The sequence below is a fragment of the Oryza sativa genome, chromosome 11 (genome assembly GCF_034140825.1).
Source record: "Oryza sativa Japonica Group chromosome 11, ASM3414082v1".
Lineage (NCBI taxonomy): Eukaryota > Viridiplantae > Streptophyta > Magnoliopsida > Poales > Poaceae > Oryza > Oryza sativa.
The window spans coordinates 17,479,370-17,499,830 of NC_089045.1; the positions used below are offsets into that span (position 1 = coordinate 17,479,370).

General features: G+C 43.6%; 1 protein-coding gene and 1 long non-coding RNA gene across 2 annotated transcripts in view; both read left to right on the top strand.

Annotated features, from left to right (window-relative positions):
* LOC9269030 (serine carboxypeptidase-like 13) overlaps positions 1-20,461 on the top strand; it is a 48,983-nt gene that overhangs the window by 13,276 nt on the left and 15,246 nt on the right. The window contains exons 2-4 of the mRNA XM_015760215.3: positions 15,073-15,218; positions 15,378-15,457; positions 15,581-15,703. Of these exons, the coding sequence (XP_015615701.3) occupies positions 15,073-15,218; positions 15,378-15,457; positions 15,581-15,703 (349 nt within the window). The remainder of the gene's footprint in view (positions 1-15,072; positions 15,219-15,377; positions 15,458-15,580; positions 15,704-20,461) is intronic.
* On the top strand, positions 13,332-14,565 carry LOC136353933 (uncharacterized). Its single transcript, XR_010737484.1, has 2 exons — positions 13,332-13,464; positions 14,082-14,565. It is a non-coding gene; the product is annotated as an uncharacterized lncRNA (long non-coding RNA).

Sequence of the window (20,461 nt, forward strand, 5' to 3'; positions counted from 1 at the left end):
GCCATGACGTCCTTAGGTTCGTGCCTTGATTTCCTTCGCTCCTCGTGTTCGGATTTAATTAATTAGTTGTGTTCTCGAGAGAGAAGAGTAGCTTGACTTAGTCCATTCCGTGTTGGGAAGATTTTGAGAACATGTTGGCTGATCGAGATCGTCGAATCCAGTACTGGAAGACGAAACTCGACGTGACCAAACTCGAAAGGGCCATGGTGGAGGTGAAGAAGGACTAGGCCGTTGAAGCTCTTCGAGGTCGCGAGGTGTGGTTCAACTCGTACCTCAAGAGCTGCTACACGGCGATGGCGGGGGTTTGCAAGGAGCTTCGAGTTCACCATGGAAATCCCGAGGAGTCAGCGGCTGGCTACATCTCGTGGTTGAATGGGGCCTATGCATAGCTCGAAGGGATTGGCAAGCGCATCGATGAGGCCTTGAAGCAGGAGTGTCGTCGAGCGAGCCGTTACGCCGGAGGGCATGTGCTGGCCTATATCCGAGATCTCCGCCCGCAGCTGCACCTTGAGTTCTTTCGTGAAGGGTTCTCGCATTATCGGAGGACGCCCGCGAAGATCGATGGTCTTGCGCAGTCGATGGCGCCACTTGCCGAGAACGTTTTTTGCTCCATCGATTGGCGTTGGCCGTCCTGGTAGCTTTTGTGTCCTATAGAAAATATCTCAAGGAAGCATGTAACATACTTTGAAGTATTTATGACTTGTAAGGAATACTTGTAAAATAGAAATAGAATGTATCTAACTAAATTTCCTTACTCTGGGTATGTTGTGTATGAGTGTTTTCTCACTTTGCGACTTCGGCTAGTCACTTGAGCCATACACTCTCCCTAGCCCCCACCCTTGTCATCGGAGAATCGTTCTCGGGGGATAAGGCTCTTGGACCCTTGACCTGCCTTGGTTGAAAAAGCACTGACCCTAGCCCCCAACCGTGAAGTTGGAAAACTCAATTTCCGATTACACGGCTTGGTTAATACGCACTGTGAGAACTCGTAGATGACCAGATCTTACATGGTCGTTTGTCTCTGCATGATCCGACAAGGCCTTATCCGCTCTAGGCGTCCCCAGCCGAAGTTCCCTTAGGTTCCTTAAAGGCCTTGTCAGGATGGTGTAAAAGGACATGAGGATAGGTTTCAACTTTAGGTGTCATCGTGGTCTGGGATCGTCGGGAATGAACACTTTGACAATATTATTTACCTGAAATCAACTTTATTGAAATCATGAGATGTCTTACAAATATGGATATTTTTTATTTATACATAAAATTTACGTAGGGAATAACAGAACTCGATGATACGACGAGAACGTAGTCGAGTTGATTCGACTAGATCTCCCGAAGACTTGGCTTCTGTAGGCTCCGGCTCCGTAGGCTGTGGGGGATGTGTTGGCAGTAATCTTCGATCCCTTAGGTCCTGCCCAGGGGGTCCCTTATATACCGCGGGTCAGTTGATCTCCAGGTAGGACTCAGAGATATCGGACCCCTCACGATATGGTAATGACCCAGTCTCGTCCGAGTAGGACTCCTTTCGTCCGCAGATCCTGCTTCTATCACGTGAAAGATTTCCTTAACGTATACGGAAACTATTCGTATACGTGCGGGTATACCGTATCGTTACCCATCATACATCCAAGGATAGAGGGTCTACCTTATCCGTAACCCTGACAATATCAATGTTCTATCAAATTTGCACACCTTGCCTTCTATACCTTCAACTATAAACCCATAAGGTTGATCCATATAGATCTCATCCAGCTCTACATTAAGAAAAGCTGTCTTAACGTCCATTTGATGAATGAGAAGACCATGTGAGGCAGCTAGGGAAGTAGTACATGAATTGTGGTCAATCTACCAACAGGTGAGTAAGTGTCGAAGAAATCTTCGCCTTCTTTCTGAGTATAGCCCTTTGCAACAAGCTGATCCTTGTACTTTTCAATAGTACCATTAGGCCAAAGCTTTTTCTTGAACACCCCCTTGCATCCCACATGTTTACACCCATAGGGTCACTCTGTCACCTCCAAAATCCTGTTAGCAATAATGGAATCCATTTCACTATGGATAGCCTCCTTCTAGTAGTCAGCACCAGGAGATGCGTATGCTTCTAAAATTGACTTAGACTGTGTTCATTTGGGTGTGTTGGGATCAAATCTCCTGTGCACGGAAAACGGAGTGGTCCATTAGCGCGTGATTAATTAAGTATTTATTAAATAATTTTTGAAAAATGGATCAATATAATTATTTAAAGCAACTTTCATATAGACAATTTTGGCAAAAAAGCACCGTTTAGCGGTTTGAAAAGTGTGAATGCGGGAAACGAGGGAGGTGAGTTGGGAAAGTTGGGGGAAAGAGCTCAATCTTAGGAGTGTCATCTACGAGGTACACAGTGAAATCATGACTAAAAGACTTAGTAGTCCTTTGTTTCTTACTTCTCCAAGGAGTCTCACTGTCATCCTCCTCAGTCATCCTCCTCAGTGATATATTCATGTGTATGTTCAGTTTGTCCTGGTGGTGTGATTGAACTGAGAATTATTTCACAGGATTGGCTAGAAGTACTGTGTGTATCCTTTATTGGAAAAAAGCTTTCAAAGAAGGTAGCGTCATGAGTCTCCATAATTGTACCAACATACATGTGAGGTACCTCCGATTTAACTATTAAAAATCTATAGGCAATGCTGTAATGAGCATATCCTAGAAAGACACGGTCCACAGTATTAGTTCCAAGTTTGCACTTCTTCGTTATTGGTACATTGACATTCACCAAGAACCCCCATGTGCACAAGTAAGAAAGTGATGGTTTTCTCTCGATCCATTGCTCATATGGTGTTTTGTCCTTATTTCTATTAGGAACCCTATTTAAGACATGATTCGAGGTCAACAATGCCTCCCCCCACCATGCCTGTAGTCCCACAGTATCCAACATGGCATTCACCATGTCAGTCAGTGTGAACAGGGAGGCGTCCTCTCATGTATGATGCCATGTTTCTCACAGAATAAGTCAAACTCGTTTGAGAAAAACTCTCCACTACGATCAGACCTAAATCTTTTTATCTTTCTGTCAAGTTGGTTTTCAATTTCTGCCTTATAGATTTTAAAATAGTCTGGACCATCATCTTTCGTTTTCAACAAATACACATAGCAAAATCAAGTAGCTTCATCAATCAACGTCATGAAATATCGTTTTTCTCCCTTCTCAAGACCCCATCCATTTCACAAAGATCTAAACGTAGGAGTTCCAGAGGTGCCAAGTTTCTCTCCCCGGCTGCCTTGTAAGGCTTGCGAGGTTGCTTTGATTGCACACAATTATGACACTTAGAACCTTTAACAATGGAGAACTTATGAATTAAACACATACTGTAAAGCCGAGACATCAAGCCTCTACATAGACGGGAGGCACTCATAACCAACCAATAAAATGTGACATAAATGTGAGTGCCAAACATTAGCCTCATTATCCACACTCATAGCCTTTACCAATAAAATATCCATGTTTAGACACGACTACTTTATTAGATTCAAACACCAACTTAAATCCATCTCTACATAGATGGGAGACACTAACAAGATTTTTGTCGATAGTAGGGACATGCTGCATGTTCTTCAGTTGCACGATCTTTCCTGAAGTAAACTTCAGATCTACCGTGTCAATACATGAACTGAAGCATGTGACCTATTCTCCATTAGGACGGTGGAATCCCGTGCGACCTGATAAGAACAAAATAGTGAGATGTCAGCACAAACATGTACATTGGCCCCTGTATCTACCCACCAGTTAGTAGACTGATTAACAGAAAAAAATAGTAGGTAAATTACCATACCCGCTTTCATCTCCAGTGTTTCCAATGGTCACATTGGAAGACTTAGAAGACTACCCTGCAGGTGCCTTCATCCCCTTGCGTTGTGGACAATTCTTGGCCAGATGACCAGGCAAGCCACACACAAAGCAAGTTCTCCTTAGACGCGATGTCTTTTTCCCGAGTTTTCTCCTCAACATCAAGAGATGCTATTAACCCCTCAACATAGTATTCATGTCTCGTGTGTTTTAAGTGCAATATTGAAATTTTTCCAAAATGAAGGTAGTTTCGCAATAATGCACCCGACCACAAATTTGTCGGGTAAGACACACTTAAGGAGTTCGAGTTCCTTAGCCTTTGTATGTGTTTCGTGAGTCTGCTCAACTACAGAATGGTTATCAATCATCTTGTAGTCTTGAAACTGCTCCATGACATACAGATCATTGCTAGCATCAGTAGCATCGAATTTGGTATTCAGTGCATCCTATAACTCCTTAGTGTCAATCATGTGCATATACACCTCGACTAGACGATTGCCAAGAACGCTAACAATGCATCCAATTCTATCATTTATGAATTTTTTCTGCTTTTCAGCAATGAGAATTCCTTTAGATTTGCCATTACTAACCCAGAAGCATTTCATCGCCGTCAACCATAGAGTGACCCTGTTCTACCATCCCTTAAAGTGTATACCGGAGAATTTATCCAGCCTCAGTGCATTGGCACAATAAGCCATAGTTAAACCATAGTGCCTATAATAAGGTTTTTGGATTGTTGAATATATAAACACATAATGATTTAGTTTATTCCATAAATAAATCATGACACTGCAGATGTAAACTAGCATTATCGCATCATACGATCTACACATGTAAACTAGACAGTAAAGCATGAGCAGATGGAATATGCGAAACATATTGAATGCGTATCGAGGGTTTTCGAAAACCAGCTTCTCAGTAGGAAGGACTCACAATACCATGCGTTGACGACGGTGCACAGCACGCGAGCGAAGAGAAAGATGAGCTGATGTGGGCGAACAAGGAGCAGTCGTGCGAAGCGCTTCCCAAAAACCTTATTGCCACTATATCCCGACGTAGGGCGTTGAAGGCGAAGGTTCCGAAGGCCTACTCTCCTGTTTGCCGGTGCACACCGGCAAGCGGGATGGAGTAAACTACGAGTGACGGCGCAGTACAAAGGAGGAGGAAAACCCTAGATTGATTTCACATGTGTTGTGTGGAGGCGGTGGCTCAACTTATATAGACATATCAGGATGCTTGATCAGGGTGCTGTTGACGGTCATTATCAATCAGTTTCACCCGTCAATATTACCAAAATAAAGGAGAACTAGTTATGCTTCCAATGCAAATTTATGTTGGAATAACTTATGTTCCACTAGCACTACGATTCTAACCTCTTGCAAAGAATAAATACAAAATGGAGGAGAATTGGCAGCAAAACGGACAATCAATCAATCGGATACTGTCAAGAATCAGACTTGTGGACAAGTGGGCTGAAAACACAGAATTGACACGATCCAACAGGCCCAGAATTCACTGTTCTGGATAAGGGAGAAGTCAAAGAGGCCACCTGCTGAGATTGGGCCAGTTTGGCTCAGCCCATGGTTCGGCCGATCTCGTCGTTTAGCCGTTCAATGCAAGATTGGCGTTGGACTGTCTGGATTGCTTTCTTATGGCGGTTGAAGGGTATTACTGACCTTCCCAACAACCATAACCGTCATTACTAGGCTATTTAAGGCCTTCACCTCCTCACTTCTTCCACACACTCAAGCAAGTAGCTTCTCACATTTTCTCAAGTTTTGTATAGTCTCTAGAGTATAGTAGAATAGAAATAGAATAGAGTTCTTCAGTCCTCGGAGTCTTCGGAAGAGTTCGGGTATGGCTCTTGTACCTTTTCCTTCTTTAATAAGACTTGTAATATTTATAGAATATTTTTCTCAATATATTTACAGTACTTTACTTCATTTGGATCATTCGAGTACCAGCTTCTGATTTATTATTTGAGATATAATTATCTAGCTAGATTACTCGAGAGATGCAATGGTGTGGGTATAATGTTCATTTATATGATTGCTCTATGTCATGACGATGATTGTAGAGTAGTATTTGGTAGCATAAGCGAGGTGCTTAGGCTATTGAATATCATTATTTGGGGTTATATGCTGTGGGACAGTAGAGGTGGGCCGCTGGTGGTGACAGCTCAGTATGTGTATTCCTCCACGTTAGTATATAATCCTGAGTTACTTTCCTAGGGATGGTACTCCTTCGTATTTTAGCCGCAGTTGGATGGCCATGACGGGTTGTCATAAGGAACTCGGCAACCAGGGGTGGTCTCTCGAAACACCAGGAGGTCATCGTAAGGGGGGTATTGGTTATATAGTTATATAGTAGATAATATAGACTAAAGTTGTACGTATGTATATTAGAAGTATAGGAAATGATTTTTTTCTTATTCTTTTCCACTTAGCCTAGAATTAGTATGTATGAGAATATTGAGTGCTTCTACTTTGTGTCACTCTACACTTGAATTGAATTAACCCCTGCTTAGACTTTGATTATTACAAGTAACATATAAATATTAGCTTGGTTCTCTCTATTATAATCTTCCCACGGGATTAAACAAATACGATACCCTTAGAATACTCTTGGGTAAATGCTACAATGGTATATCCATGTGCTTGCGGATATAATCTGTAACCATAATATACCATGAATATGTATGTGCCATTGCTGAGAATTATATTTCTAGTAATGTTAAGAAATACCAACAGGCGCTTGCACGATCTCCACTCCGTGTAACCGAACTGGATAAGTCGTGCGTAACTTATCCGGACTCCACGCTGTTTCACGCACCGGGTTATTCGGAGTATTTCCAAAAACCAAATCTAAATTTCCCACAGCAAAACAAAACTGCAAAAGGAGACTGCATCTGCGCAAGGGTGAGGAACCAATTTTGGTAGACCATTAGACATGTACGTCGTGCGCGTGCCGCCAGGCATGGCCAGGCCTGGCGAGCGAGTGCGTGCGTGTGTTCCCTCTCTTCTCTTCACCTCACATGCTTCAAGTAGTCAGGAGAGCATCCTCTCTTATAAGAAGGTCTCCCTCTCCTATAGTAGGCAAGTTGGTATTAAACTCCCCATGCATGTCATCCCATGAGGTGGGCTTTTGTGACTTTCCATATAATTAATCTCTGAATGGGCTAAGACTCATGTATTAATTCCAACATAACAAACATGCACATGTCTGCTCCATGTTCTTCCTGATTTTGTGATCCAACACCCGCTTCATCTTCAATATTAATAACGACTGATCATGCTCTTCATGCCTTGTCCAGCATGTGTAACTTTTTATGAATCCTCGACGTATCAGATGATAGTATACTTTCATTCTTCTGGCAAACATCTTCTAATTTCTGCAATCTACTTATGGACAGATGATATACTTGTTGGCTCTTTTCTTCTCCTCCCATAGAACGTTTATAAAATTTGCAACACTACTTCTATATGTTTGCTATGTCAATCAAATCGGTACATCCAACAAATATTAGGTATAATTTTCTTGCGATATATGTTGATGGTCGTTATTGATCAGTTTCAACTGTCAATATTACAAAAATAGAGAACTAGTGATGCTTGCAATGCATACATATGCTAGAATAATAATATTCCACTAGTATTAGGTATACTAACCTCTTGCAGGGAATGACACTAAAGTGGAGGAGAATCGACATCAACATAGACGATAAATCAATCGGACGATGTCGAGAGTCAGACTTATGAATGAATGGGCCAAGAACGTAGAATTGACACGATGAATTAGGCCAAAATTCACAAGTCTACGAAGTGAAGCAACGGAGGAGGCCACCAGCCGAAATTGGGCTGGATTGGGCCGGCCCCAGGTTCGGCCGAACCTCCCTCGCCTCCGTTGGATCCAGGTTTTGGCTGGACGGTTGAGATGAAGCCCCAATGACGGTTGGATGGTATTACCGACCATTCCAACCGTCACAACCGTCATAGTTCAGCTATAAAAGGACTTCACCTTCTCACTTCACACACACACCTCAAGCAATAGCTCTCTCATTTCTCTCAATTTTAGTTTAGTAGTATCTAGCTAGTGGAATAGGAATAGAGTAGAAATCAAGAGTCCGGAAGCCGTCGGAAGAGTTCGGGTATGGCTCTAGCAGCTTTCCTTTCCTCTTTTGTAAGCTTTGTACTTTTATTATAATACTCTTCTAAATACATTTATGGATTGAAATACTTTCCAAGTATATAAATACCTACTTTACATTATGTTCTTGTTATACTAAATATACGGCTAGCTTATCTGGGAGATGCTTTGGTGCGGGTATAATGTTTGCTTATGCAGTTACTCTATGTCATGACGATGATATTGGAGTAGTATCTGGTAGTTTAGACGTGGTGTCTAGATTACGGGATATTATTATTTGGGGTTATATATTGCGGATGAGAGGTGGGCCGCTGATGGTGACAGCTCAGTACGTATTTCTCCACGCCGATATATAATCCTAAGTTAATTCCCTGAGGAGAGTATTCCTCCATATTTAGCCCCGGTTGTATGGTCATGACGGGCTGTCGTAAGGAACTCGACAGTCAGGGGTGGCTTCTCAAAGTACCAGGAGGGCATCGGATAGAGGGTATTAGCTAGTATATCAGTTAACTAGAATGTATGTATACTATGTATATTAAAAGTATAGGAATAGATCTTCTTTCTCTTTTCTTTCCACTTAGCTCAGATAATATATTATGAGAATGAGAATGAGTAGTAATACTTGTGTGTCACTCTACCCTTGGATTATCTTAACCACTACTTAGAATATGATTATCACAAGTAATATATAAATTATTAGTTGAGTTCTCTCTACATGATCTTTCCACAGGATAAAATAAATACGATACCCTTGGAATACTCTCCGGTGAAATGCTACAATGGTATATTCGTACGCTTGCGGATGAACTCTGTAACCATAATATACCAGGAGTATTTCTGCACCATTGCTGAGAATTATATTTCTAGTAATGTCGTTAAGAAATACCAACAATATATTACAAAATTTGTAGGAATGGTTAATTTATTACTACCTAGATAGCCTTTCCTTAAATTTTCTGTTATTTTAATAAAAGACAATATTCACCCCTCTAGCTCTCCCACCACAAATGGGGATAGTACATTTGATCAGGATTCCTTTCCACGAAGTGGTTGGGAGTATTCATAGTAACAGCCAATAAATGGAGACCATCAATAACTATAATCCTCAGTGACGGGCCATAACATTATCTTTGTGGGGCCGTCACCAGTGCGGGGTTAGGTTGCGGCTTGTCAATGATAATCTTTATCGGGCCGCCACCTATCCTCATCACCGATGAGTGTCACTGGTGACGGGTCTGGCCAAGAGGCCTATGATGAGTGCCTATATGGTTGCTTCTATATCGGGGTTTATTCCAGCCCGTCAATAGTATGGCCTATGTGACAGGTGATAGGCCCCATCACAAATTCCTCATTCACGACTTTAAATTGATTATGTGGTTACATATGCTTGCCTGACTAATACTATGGCAGATTAGGAAATACTTAGATGTTAGCACTACAATGGCATGTACCGTACACATAATACATATGCGCCGGAGCTAAACCTAACGTGCCTTGGGAAATTGATTGACTTGAGAAAATACAGGTTGTCTACAGAGTATATCGAGTGTACTTCCCGTTATGCATAGCATTGTACACTTCACGACATAAATTGTCCTATTTGAAATCCCCTCTCCTACTCCCACCTCTGCGGGAAAGCCAATCTCTCCACTGCATATTGGAGTTGTCCTTTATCATAAAACATCTATTCAATTTGCACCTGCTTACAATCATACTGTTATTGGGCACCAAGACCATCATTGACCCTTAGACGACACATCAGGAAGTGTCACGACCGGAATTAACCCAACGGGCGTTCCTTACGTGCGTGTATTATTCCTTATCCCAGGAGGCAAGGTACACCAAAAGTTGATACATTTCAGAGTTTATCAAGCGGAAGCGTAAATAGTTAATTTATTACATGGGCGGCGAAGGCCCAGCACACACAAAGACAAACGAGAAACAGCGGAAGACTAGGGCGACGACCACAGGCGCTTGACGGCAGGCACGAGCTAGACACCAAAGCCTTCATCTTCCAGGGGCTCCTCTTCTGGGTTTGGGAAAAATTGAGCAAGACTGAGTACAACCACCGTACTCAACAAGACACACCCACAAGTGCAGGATAAATGCAAGGGAGTACAAGGGGGTTATAATATAAAGGGTTAGAGTTTGCAGTAAACAGCATTAAAAGACACTTAGTTGCTCAAAGCTATTTTGTAAACACGATTCCAGAGCTATACAATATTATTAATCAAGGCCGTGAACCCACACGAACCTGCCTTAACCCAAGGCCTACGATGATTCAGACTCAACTAGCAACCCGACCCTGGGTCCCAGCTCGTCCCAAGCCAACCCAGGCCAACCATTCCACATTTTAGTTGTTAAGCAGGTTTTAAGAATTAAAACACTAACTTGGGTACATTGCTCGGCTTGCCCATAACCGAGGGCGCGGCTATTCGAATAGATTATACTCTGATCAGAGGTGTACATCTTTACCCACAAGACACATCTTCCTCACGTGTAACCACGTGCCACATACCATCACAGTATATGGACGGAAGACGTGACATAGTTTCCAACCCATCCTAGCCATAGACAAGAGTACCGACCCAACCCCACCTACGGCCGGAACCCCCGGGACAGGTAGGCAGGACTGAGCCCCTAGCAGCAGGACACCGGCCCTGTGCCATGACATCTCGACTACCGGGCCGCAGCTCGTGTAGCTTTCATTTGTCCTAGAGATGTCCATCGACCCCCGACTTCGTCCATCTCCATCCGTGTACTTTTGTTTATAACCAGACTGAGCCACAAACTAAGCCTTACCCACTAGACATGTGGAAGTACGGTAGTGCTTTGCAACAGAGGCCCGAAGACCGGTCCTTATATGGCCGAGATGCTACTATCAAAACCATGCACCCCGAGCCCAGCCTAAAACCATTTTGAGGATTTTGAATAAAGGGGGAGGTGTGAATCCAATTCCACAATAATCCAACCATTCCATAGTATCCAGGTGATATGAATATCCCAAAGTCTAGAGTTGTAAAACCGCCTAATGTTGCCTAATTAAGCGGCGAAGCATCTACCAAAAATCATACTAGTGGTACCATGAGTAGAGTGTCCACTAGTTGGGGTTTTGTTTATTCTAGGGTGAACAAGGAAATAATAACAATAACAATAATAAGGTCATAACAAAGGTAAATAGGCATGGCTAGATAAAACAGTGATAACGCGGGAATTTAAATAAAGCGATAATGCAATAATTTAAATCAACATAATTTTATAAACTGGGATTCAATATGTTCAAGGATGATGTGACTTGCCTTGCTCGCTTTCCCAAACGTCGGCTTCAACTTCCACGAAGAGCGGATCTTCTGAAGCTGCAGCGTCTACACGACCAACGGAAAAGAAAAGGCTTTTACTCTAATAAACTCCATATAACAAGCAGGAACAAAGCACAAAAATAGGTTCTTGACTTCTTAAGGAAAAATTAGAGACTTGAACGGTCCAATTCCGAGTTCAAATGGCCAAGTTATGGCTATTTGAAGTTTATATGCTCTTTAAGTGAATATTTGCGAATTTCTTCATTTAAATTTTATTTAAAAAAAAAGGTTTATTGCGTCAGCCGAGGGGAGGGGGCACGCGGACCGGGTCCACGGGAGTGGGGCCCACGCGGCAGCCTCACGGTCCACGGTGGACCGGGTGCACCCGGGCTCACACCGGCCGGCGCCGTGGGCCCCACGCGTCAGCCGCACCCGAGGGCGCGGGCGGCTGACGGCCGGGCCCCACGCGGCAGCCACTCGGCGCGGCCGAGGGCGGCCAAGCCGGCGTGGCCGGCGGGAGGCGGCGCCCGCCCCCCTATGGTCGCCGGCGGCGGCCATAGGCACGGCGGAGCGGTGGTCGAGAGAGGGGAAGGGAAGGGGGAAAACAAGCGGCGGTCCATGGCTCACCCTAGGTCGACGGCGACGACGAAAAAGGCGGCCGGAGCGGAGGAAGGCGGCGGCACGGCTCGGGTCGACGGGGTCGACGGCGTTTCGGCGGTCGACGAGCGAAACGGAGGGGTGGACGAGGTCGGTGAGGATGCGGTGAAGCCGAAGGAGGCGACGCCGAGGTGGGCGGTGGTCCGGGGCGACGACGGCGGCGGACCGGAGCTTGGCGGCGACGGCGGAGAGAGAGAGCGACGGCGCGAGCTCGATTTCGGCGAGGAGGAAGGGCGGCGAGAGGCGGAAACGAACGGAGGAAGTGCGGGGAGGGTTTATATAGGGTTGGAAGGGGGAGAGGGCGGCCAGCGGGGAAGGAATAGGTGCGGGAGGTCCGGCCGCCATCAATGGTGCCGGCGAGATTTGCGGGGGCAAATCCGCCTGTTTGAACGCGAGAGAGAGAGGGAAAAATGGGGGGAAAGGGAGAGGGAATCACGGGGAATAATTCCCCCCTATTGATTGCACGCGGGGAGGACGGGGGCGGCGGGATTCGCGGCGGCGGCGGCGCTAGGGCGCGGGCAAGGTGGCGGGAGCGGCGGGAGGAAGGGGATGACGGGTGGGCCCCACCCGTCAGCGAGGGTGGCGGGTGGGCTCGCCCGTCAGCGGCGCGCGCGCGGGGAGAGGCCGGATGGGCCGCGGGGAGAGGAGAGGGAGGGGGAGGGAGATGGGCTGAGCCGGCCCAAGAGGAAGAGGGAGGGAAAGGGGACTTTTTAGAGTTTTTCTTTTTATAAAATCATTTTAACTTTGTTTATTTCTTAATAATTATTATTTGTGCTCTGAAAATTCCACTAAAATTTATTTACGTATTTTAGGCTTTTAGGAAATATACAAAAATCCTCCAAGCCTCATTTGACTTTTAACTTTGCACATTTTAATTGTTGGGGGCTTTCACAAGGATTTTAATTATTCTAGGCATCATTTAAAGGATATATTTTAGAGTCGTTTTGGGACGTGACAGGAAGCACGTTGATTTCTATGTCCCAGTGTGTTGTATATTGGCCTTGCACTACAATTTTGATGTATTCCTTGTTTCCCAGCTGCATCTATTCCACTAACGCCTCATTCTCATTTGTTGCATCAATAGTCAACAGTGAGTTCAGCTTGTCGTCAGCCTAATCATACGCCTAGCAATTACTATATGGTGCAACAACCTCTTTCATTGCTTCACTTAGGCCAGAGTAATACACATTAAACTCTTGCACAGATTCGACATGAGTTTGTTCCAAGAACTCATCAAGTAAATAATTTGAGGAAGCAGAAAGTTCTTGTTAAAATATACGGAAAATAGCAAATTGTACATGTACACAAGAAACTAGAAGCTGGCTCCATGGAAGCATTTCATCAAGCAACTTGCATGCAGCATTAGAGCGGGTTGAGCTCTCACCTGCTCACCGTGTGGTTGCAGCCGAGAAAAAGCGGAGAACTGCAGGGGTTCGAGGGAAGATGCGACACGCTGCTGCGTATGGACGTCAATGGGAGGAGCGAGGAGGCAACAGACGGGGCGGCAGCGCTGCCTCCGCAGCTTTGATGACTCCACTAGTATTGCCAGGCTATACCCTTTCTTATTCACTCTAGCTACAAACTTTCTCCAACTTCCAGTGCATGCAAGTTGTACTACTTCCCACTGCCAAGCATACTCACCCCTTACAGGCCTCACAGTTTTGATAACAAACTTTTGAACAATTGGATCAACCCTAAACATATTATGCAGCCACCCTAGGACATCGTACATAACCTACTACTCTAGTGAATTTAGGCATATAAGTTCAAATCTACCCTGCTAACGCAAAATTAGTATAGGAGCATCACCGTCATACGCACAAATAACCACATCATATGTCATCTTGATAGAACATGAAAAAATGTCTTACCATGGAACTACCCAATAATTTCACATGTGGTTCAGTTTTTACTGATGCAATACAACTTCATTAAAATACGGTTCAACGTCAACTTAATACTCCGTGTTAATTTTTACTACCGCCAATTATGCACAGTAACATACGTGCTACCAAAAACCTTTTTCACTGTAATAATAAATTAATACTAAGTAAAAAAGACATGTACTCACCAAGTACTTACTTAAATATTTAACTACTCTAACTATTCTAGTAAAACTAATTTAAATCTGTGCTAACATCCAGCATTTTACTTAGGGATTGGGAATTTAACCTTGCAATCACCTGAGGGAGGGCCTCCACTGCCGCTCCTCTCCCGCTGTCTGCAGGTGTGGCCTCCTTCCTCTCTCGTGGCCTCCAGCAGCGTCCTCTCCCACAGCTGCACTCCCCATTCATTGCCGACGCCAATGTGCCCTCTAAGTGGTCCTCCCTCTTCAGATCAAAACGACCCCTGTCGAGCTGTGGGGAAGGATTTAAAAGGGCTGTACTGAATGCCCATTGTTCAATAGGGGATATACTGGGGCCAATTGAACTACTGTCATTAGACAGGGCCTGCGGCTGTTAGTTGTGGGCCTAGTCGAACTATCAAAGTTCAACAAGCCCCTATTGAACCACCCGCAGTTTGAATGGCTTGGCTCACCGCGCTTCCAACAATTGATATGCCTATGTTGAACTTGTGCCCTTCGACAAGCCTCACATCGAACATCATGAATTTGATTGGCTTCTACTTTCACGATTATAATTAGGCACAAAATATTTTTTTCTCATTTTCCATTAAAATAATAATATATTTTTTAAAAATCCAATAACTTCAACACAATGACAGAGTTAGGCATCATAAAAAAGTTTGCGCCGGCAATAATGATCATAATAGTTATAAATTCTTTTATTTGCATATACGTAGATCATAGTACTTGTCTTCCACCCATTTGAGATGAACGCTACTATAATGATCTTCTCCAAACTACGACTTGCTACAATAGCCTCCAAATGATAGTTCCAGTATATTCCAAAATGTCGTATTCGTAGGGTTTGATATGTATTTCTAATAAAATCAATGCCACTTCTATTAATTTAATCATGTGGCTAAAAGTATTTGTTTTCTAAACCACAATGGGTGGTTAGCTACATATGTTTCTCCTTCTTCAACGATTGTGGTTCCAGCCTTGGTACAAAGAAATGAAAACTTATTGGCTATTCAATGCCAGCGATCCATATATATCATGTGTGCGCAATATTACTGTTGCAGATACGTGGAGGTGAACGAGAGTACTAGCGTGCGCCTCTTCTACTACTTTGTTAAGTCAGAGAAGGATCCTGATGTAGACCCACTTTTATTGTGGCTATCAGGTGGGCCAGGATGTTCTAGTATCTCTGGCCTAACCCACGAGATAGGTAAATTAACTAGCAGGTTTTTTTTCTCAAATTATTAAAAAGTTTACATTGAGTTCCTTCGGATAAACAATATATATTATATTATAAACCATGCTTATAGGTCATGTTACAATAAGGCTTGTTGTACTTAACAAATTGTTTATGTCCATATATTTATAGGGCCATTCCAATTCGCTGCAAAACGGTATTACAGTGGAGGATTGCCGGAAATTATCTACCGACCAGAGACTTGGACTAAGGTTGCCTACATTTTTTATTGAATGTGGCAACAAAGAAAATTATTTGTATCTCTGTCTCAAATGAAAAAAAAGGCATATGCCCTTATCCAGGTTTTAAGGGATGAACTTTGTATGGTTTTGCAGGTGAGCAACATAATCTTTGTGGATTCTCCTATAGGGGCAGGGTTCTCATACGCGGCAACAATGGAAGGGTCCAAGTCTAGTGATACCAAGACAGTGAAACAGCTTTATATTTTCCTCAGAAAGGTAACTCTGTGCTGACCAATGCATGCCCAGAATTTCAGATTTTTACTCTATCTGTCTTGTATGGAATTGGTTTAATATTTTTTTTATTTGCCTTATGGTTTTCTTCGAGAACATCTGCGGGCTTTGAATGTCATTTCAGTAACATCCACCATCAGTTACAAAATATTTTTTTTAGGTTGCTCAGTAAATTCTATGGTTAGGTCAAAAGATTCCTTTTTTGTCACTTGAGTTGTCCATTTTTAAATTTTAAATACCTTAGATTTTCTTTCTAAGCATCTGATTGGTTCTAGGATCATTGAGATGATGGAAATCATAAGAATCAATGCAGGATTGCTTATATTGTAATATAAAATTGGAATCCTAGAGCTCCTTATATTTTGAAATGGACGGAGAATGAGAAAGTACATGTACAGCACATAATTAAGTGTGACTTCACCATACTGGATGTATCAGGAAGTACCACATTTACCATTTAGTAACTAGCAGTTACTATGAGGTACCAAATTCTGCAACAAAAAATATTCTTGTACTATTTGAAATGCTGCACAATATATATAGATGTAACAAATAATGAAAATTGACCATTATACTCCCCTGATCTACTTCAATAACTTAATCATCTAAACTATTTTTTTGGCTCACTTTAATCCCTACACAATTGAAAATGGTTCACTTTAGTTTTTTTTAAAAGAATTGTTCACTTTACTTCTTAATAATATTTCTGTTTTAGTTCCTCTTTATACAAGATATATTTTAATCTAAAATTTTTCATGAACGTTTGTGTCGATGGTGGATACCCGTAGACCGGATATAGAGGGTATTGGGGTACGTTGGTACGAGGATCTACGTAATACGATATCAAGCAAACAAAAGACAAGGATTATACTGGTTCAGGCCCCTTGATAGGTAATAACCCTAATCCAGTTGGTATGGGATTATATGATGGAAACCACAGATTATAAAGGGAATAGCGGAACTCAATGATACCGATGAGACCGTAGTCGAGTTGGTTCGACTAGGTCACCCGGCGACTTGGCTCCTGTAGGCTCCGACTTCGTATGCTATGGTGGATGTATTGGCGGTGAGATTCGATGCCTTAGGTCCTGCCCAGGGGGTCCCTTTTATACCGCGGGTTACTTGATCTCTAAGTAGGACTCGGAGATATCGGACCCCTCACGATATGGTAACGACCTAGTCTTGTCCGAGTAGGACTCCTTCCATCTGTGGATTCTGTTTCTATCATGTGATAGATTTCCTTAACGTATACAGGAACTACCCGTATACGCACGGGTATACCGTATCAGTATACGACGTATATCCATGGATAGAGGGTATACCTTATCCGTAACCTTGACAGTTTGAACTTTAAAATCTCCATGTTTAGTTCAGTATTTGGTGCTTCCAACATATGTAGACAGTGATATAAAAGTCTAAAAAAATGTTAAGACATAAACTGTAATGCATCTATCTCCTTATGTAGAGAGAAGAAAAGAAAAGAAAAATATCGTTACGAAGTAAGCCGAACTAATTTCACTAGTTAGGGGTGTGAATTGAGCTGCATATAGTTTAGGCGGTTTACTGCTTTCACAAAATAGTTCAAGAGACTACAATTAACTTTTTCATAAAGAAATATCATAAAAAAGAAAAAACAGTTTTTTATAATAAAATAAATGTGTGATTTATTTTCTCTAGGGAAACAAAAGTTTGTGTTTACATCAGACATAGTAGTCCTTCATGTCAAATTATCCCCAATGTATAGTTCTATTCAAATGTGAGAGTGTCATGTTACTTTCCTTCGATAGCAAACACAGTAACAGCAAAACATAACAATATGAGAAGGCTTGTGTATAAGGTCTATCACGGAAGTCTGCCTACGAAAAAGCCCTCCATTTTCACATGCGGCCAGCTATATGCAGCCATGGATCTGTCAAAATAGCCTTGTCCCAGGCAGCCACCTATGGAAATAGAGGCTTTACGGCATCTATTGCTTGGGACAAGATGTTTTCGCATGTAGCCCGTGCTTTATTGCCTTGTCCATTAAAAATTAATGTTAGACTTTCTTCCAATGAAAATTTACCTTTGTTCACCTTAATTGGGTTTGTTTGCAGAATTTGCTATTCTAATTTTGATGCTTGTAGACAAAATTTAGATTTTTGCTATTCTAGTTTCCACACCTATGTATGTGCAACAAGTTCTCTCAAGCTATACGGACCAAGCTGTGAATCAAGTTAATTTTCTAATCTAAGCTATATTGCCGAAGCTATGAATTAAAATGAGTAAATTCTTTATTTCCCCATGGTAGCCAACTATACGGCCATTTTCAAGTTTTCTAGATTATTTGTCCAATGATCCATCAAAAGACCATGTTGTGTGTCATACCATGGAAAAGAGTTTCCGAATACAACATTAAGTATGATATTATGTCTATATGGTAAGTAAATCGATAATGATGCATCATACAGTTATTATGTTCTTGAGAATTTTTGACACTTTTCATTATTGCCTTTTTACGCCCATCCGGTTGGAGGACGCTACACATGCCACATAAATGCATACTAACAGTTACAATATTTTTTTCTTAAATTATTTTTGTTAGTTATATGCATCATGTTAATTGTGACAAAACAATACTATTATGAAATTTAGTTTCTACTTGAAATATGAAGCTGCGATTGTCAGGGTTACGGGTAAGGTATACCCTCTACCCTTCGATATACGTCATATATCGATATGGTATGCTCACGCGTATACGGACGTTTTCAGCATACGTTAAGGAAATACATCATGGAGTTCACAGATGGAAGGAGTCCTACTCGGTCAGAACTGGGTCGTCATTGTGTCGTGTTCGGACTGGCCTCTCCGAGTCCTACTTGGAGACAGTTGACCTGCGATATAAAAGGGACCCCCCGAGAGGACCTAAGGCATCGAATCTTAGAGCCAACTCACCCACCACAGCTTACGAAGCCGGAGCTTGTCAGAGCCAAGTCGCGGGGAGATCTAGTCGGATCAACTCGACTACGATCTCGTCGGTATCGTCGAGTTCTGCTATTCCCTTTGTAATCTGTGATTTCCATCATATAATCCCATATCAACTGGATTAGGGCTAGTACCTACCAAGGGGCCTAAACCAGTATAATCCCTGTTTCCTGTTTGCTTGATGTCGTACTACGTAGATCCTCGTACTAGCGTACCCCAATACCCTCTCTATCTGGTCTACGGGTATCCCCCGTCGACAGTGGCGCGCCAGGTAGGGGGACTTGGTGCTCAAGGTTCTACTACTATGACATCCAGCTTCGCCGACAACAGCGTCAACACCAACCTCAACCAAGGAGTTCCTACTTCAACAACACTGGTGTGGACTCAAGTCGGTGAAATCATCTTTCCGGTTTACACCACAGTGCCGATCTCAGCTGGTCCGCCAATGGCCAGAAACGAGAATGCAGTGGCTACAACCTGGGGCGACTCCATGTCGAAGGATCCTCCCACCGAAGCGGAGATCGGAACGTCGACGACATCCGAGCCCGAGAAGGATCCTAATGCGGCCAAGCCTTGTATTCCCAATAGGAATCACAAGCCGACGAGGATTACTTCCGAGGTGACAAGGTCCTGATGTCCTATCACAAAACCAGGAAACACACCCTGCAAGCCTGCTGGATCTTTCTCAACGTCCATGCTGAAATTCGTGCCTGCAAAGAGCGTGGAATTCAGCGTACCTCTCCAACTCATGATGTCTATTGTCCTATTCACAAGACAAAGAATCACGACCTCTCGAGCTGCAAGGTCTTTCTCAGCGCCATGAAGACGCCACCTCCTAAGGTCCAGCAGTCACACATCCCCATCAGGGATGAAGACAAGGAACAGGGAGCGACGCCATTTTCAGATCGATTTGTTGGGGTAATCGACATCGATCCCCACAAACCATCAGTCTTGCACTTTCTCGAAGACTATGGATCATCGACAACAAGTATGCCGCATGAGGTATTGGCTATCGACGATGTCGGCACGTCAGCAGCACCAATACGGAAGCGGAGAATCAAGTGACTACTCCGGCCCAGCACATCAGAGCCGTCAACACAATACTGAGGGAAACCCCCTACGATCCTGTTCTGAACGACGATCTCGCACGTTGGACAGAACGACTACGGGAATCAATGACCAACCTCAACAACGCGTTCGAAGAGACCGCTGCTGCAGCGCACCCGGAACAGCCACCAACTGGCGATGCTAATGGTGAAGACCCTGAACGGCGGGAATCGCCTCATCGAGCCACCCCTCCGCCTCGCGGCACCGGCGATCTCCGCGATCACCTGAATGGCCGCCGAGAGGCACGACGCACACGAGACAACGAGAACCGTTCCCGGCGTCATGTCTCTTCACGGTGTCATGATGACGAAGATCGAGGAGGCCGTTCAAGCGAAGACCGAGACCATGATAACCGCCACAATCACGACGATCACGAATGGCAGGTGCTGGGCGATACTGGTCAAGGACGTCGCCATAATGATGACGATGATGGAGACGACGACAGGATTCTCGAGAACCCAGCCGACGTCCTCGTAATAATACGCTGGAACCAAGCGACCCATCGTCATCGTCATCATCCTCGTCATCTTCATCATCAGATAGACATCCACGAAGAACGTATGATCGCCGACAACCCACCGCCCCCAGCGCTGGGTGTAGAGCTTTCGGTCGTTCACTTCGGGATGTCCGATGGCCCGAAAGATTCCAACTTGGAGCAATAGAGAAATACGATGG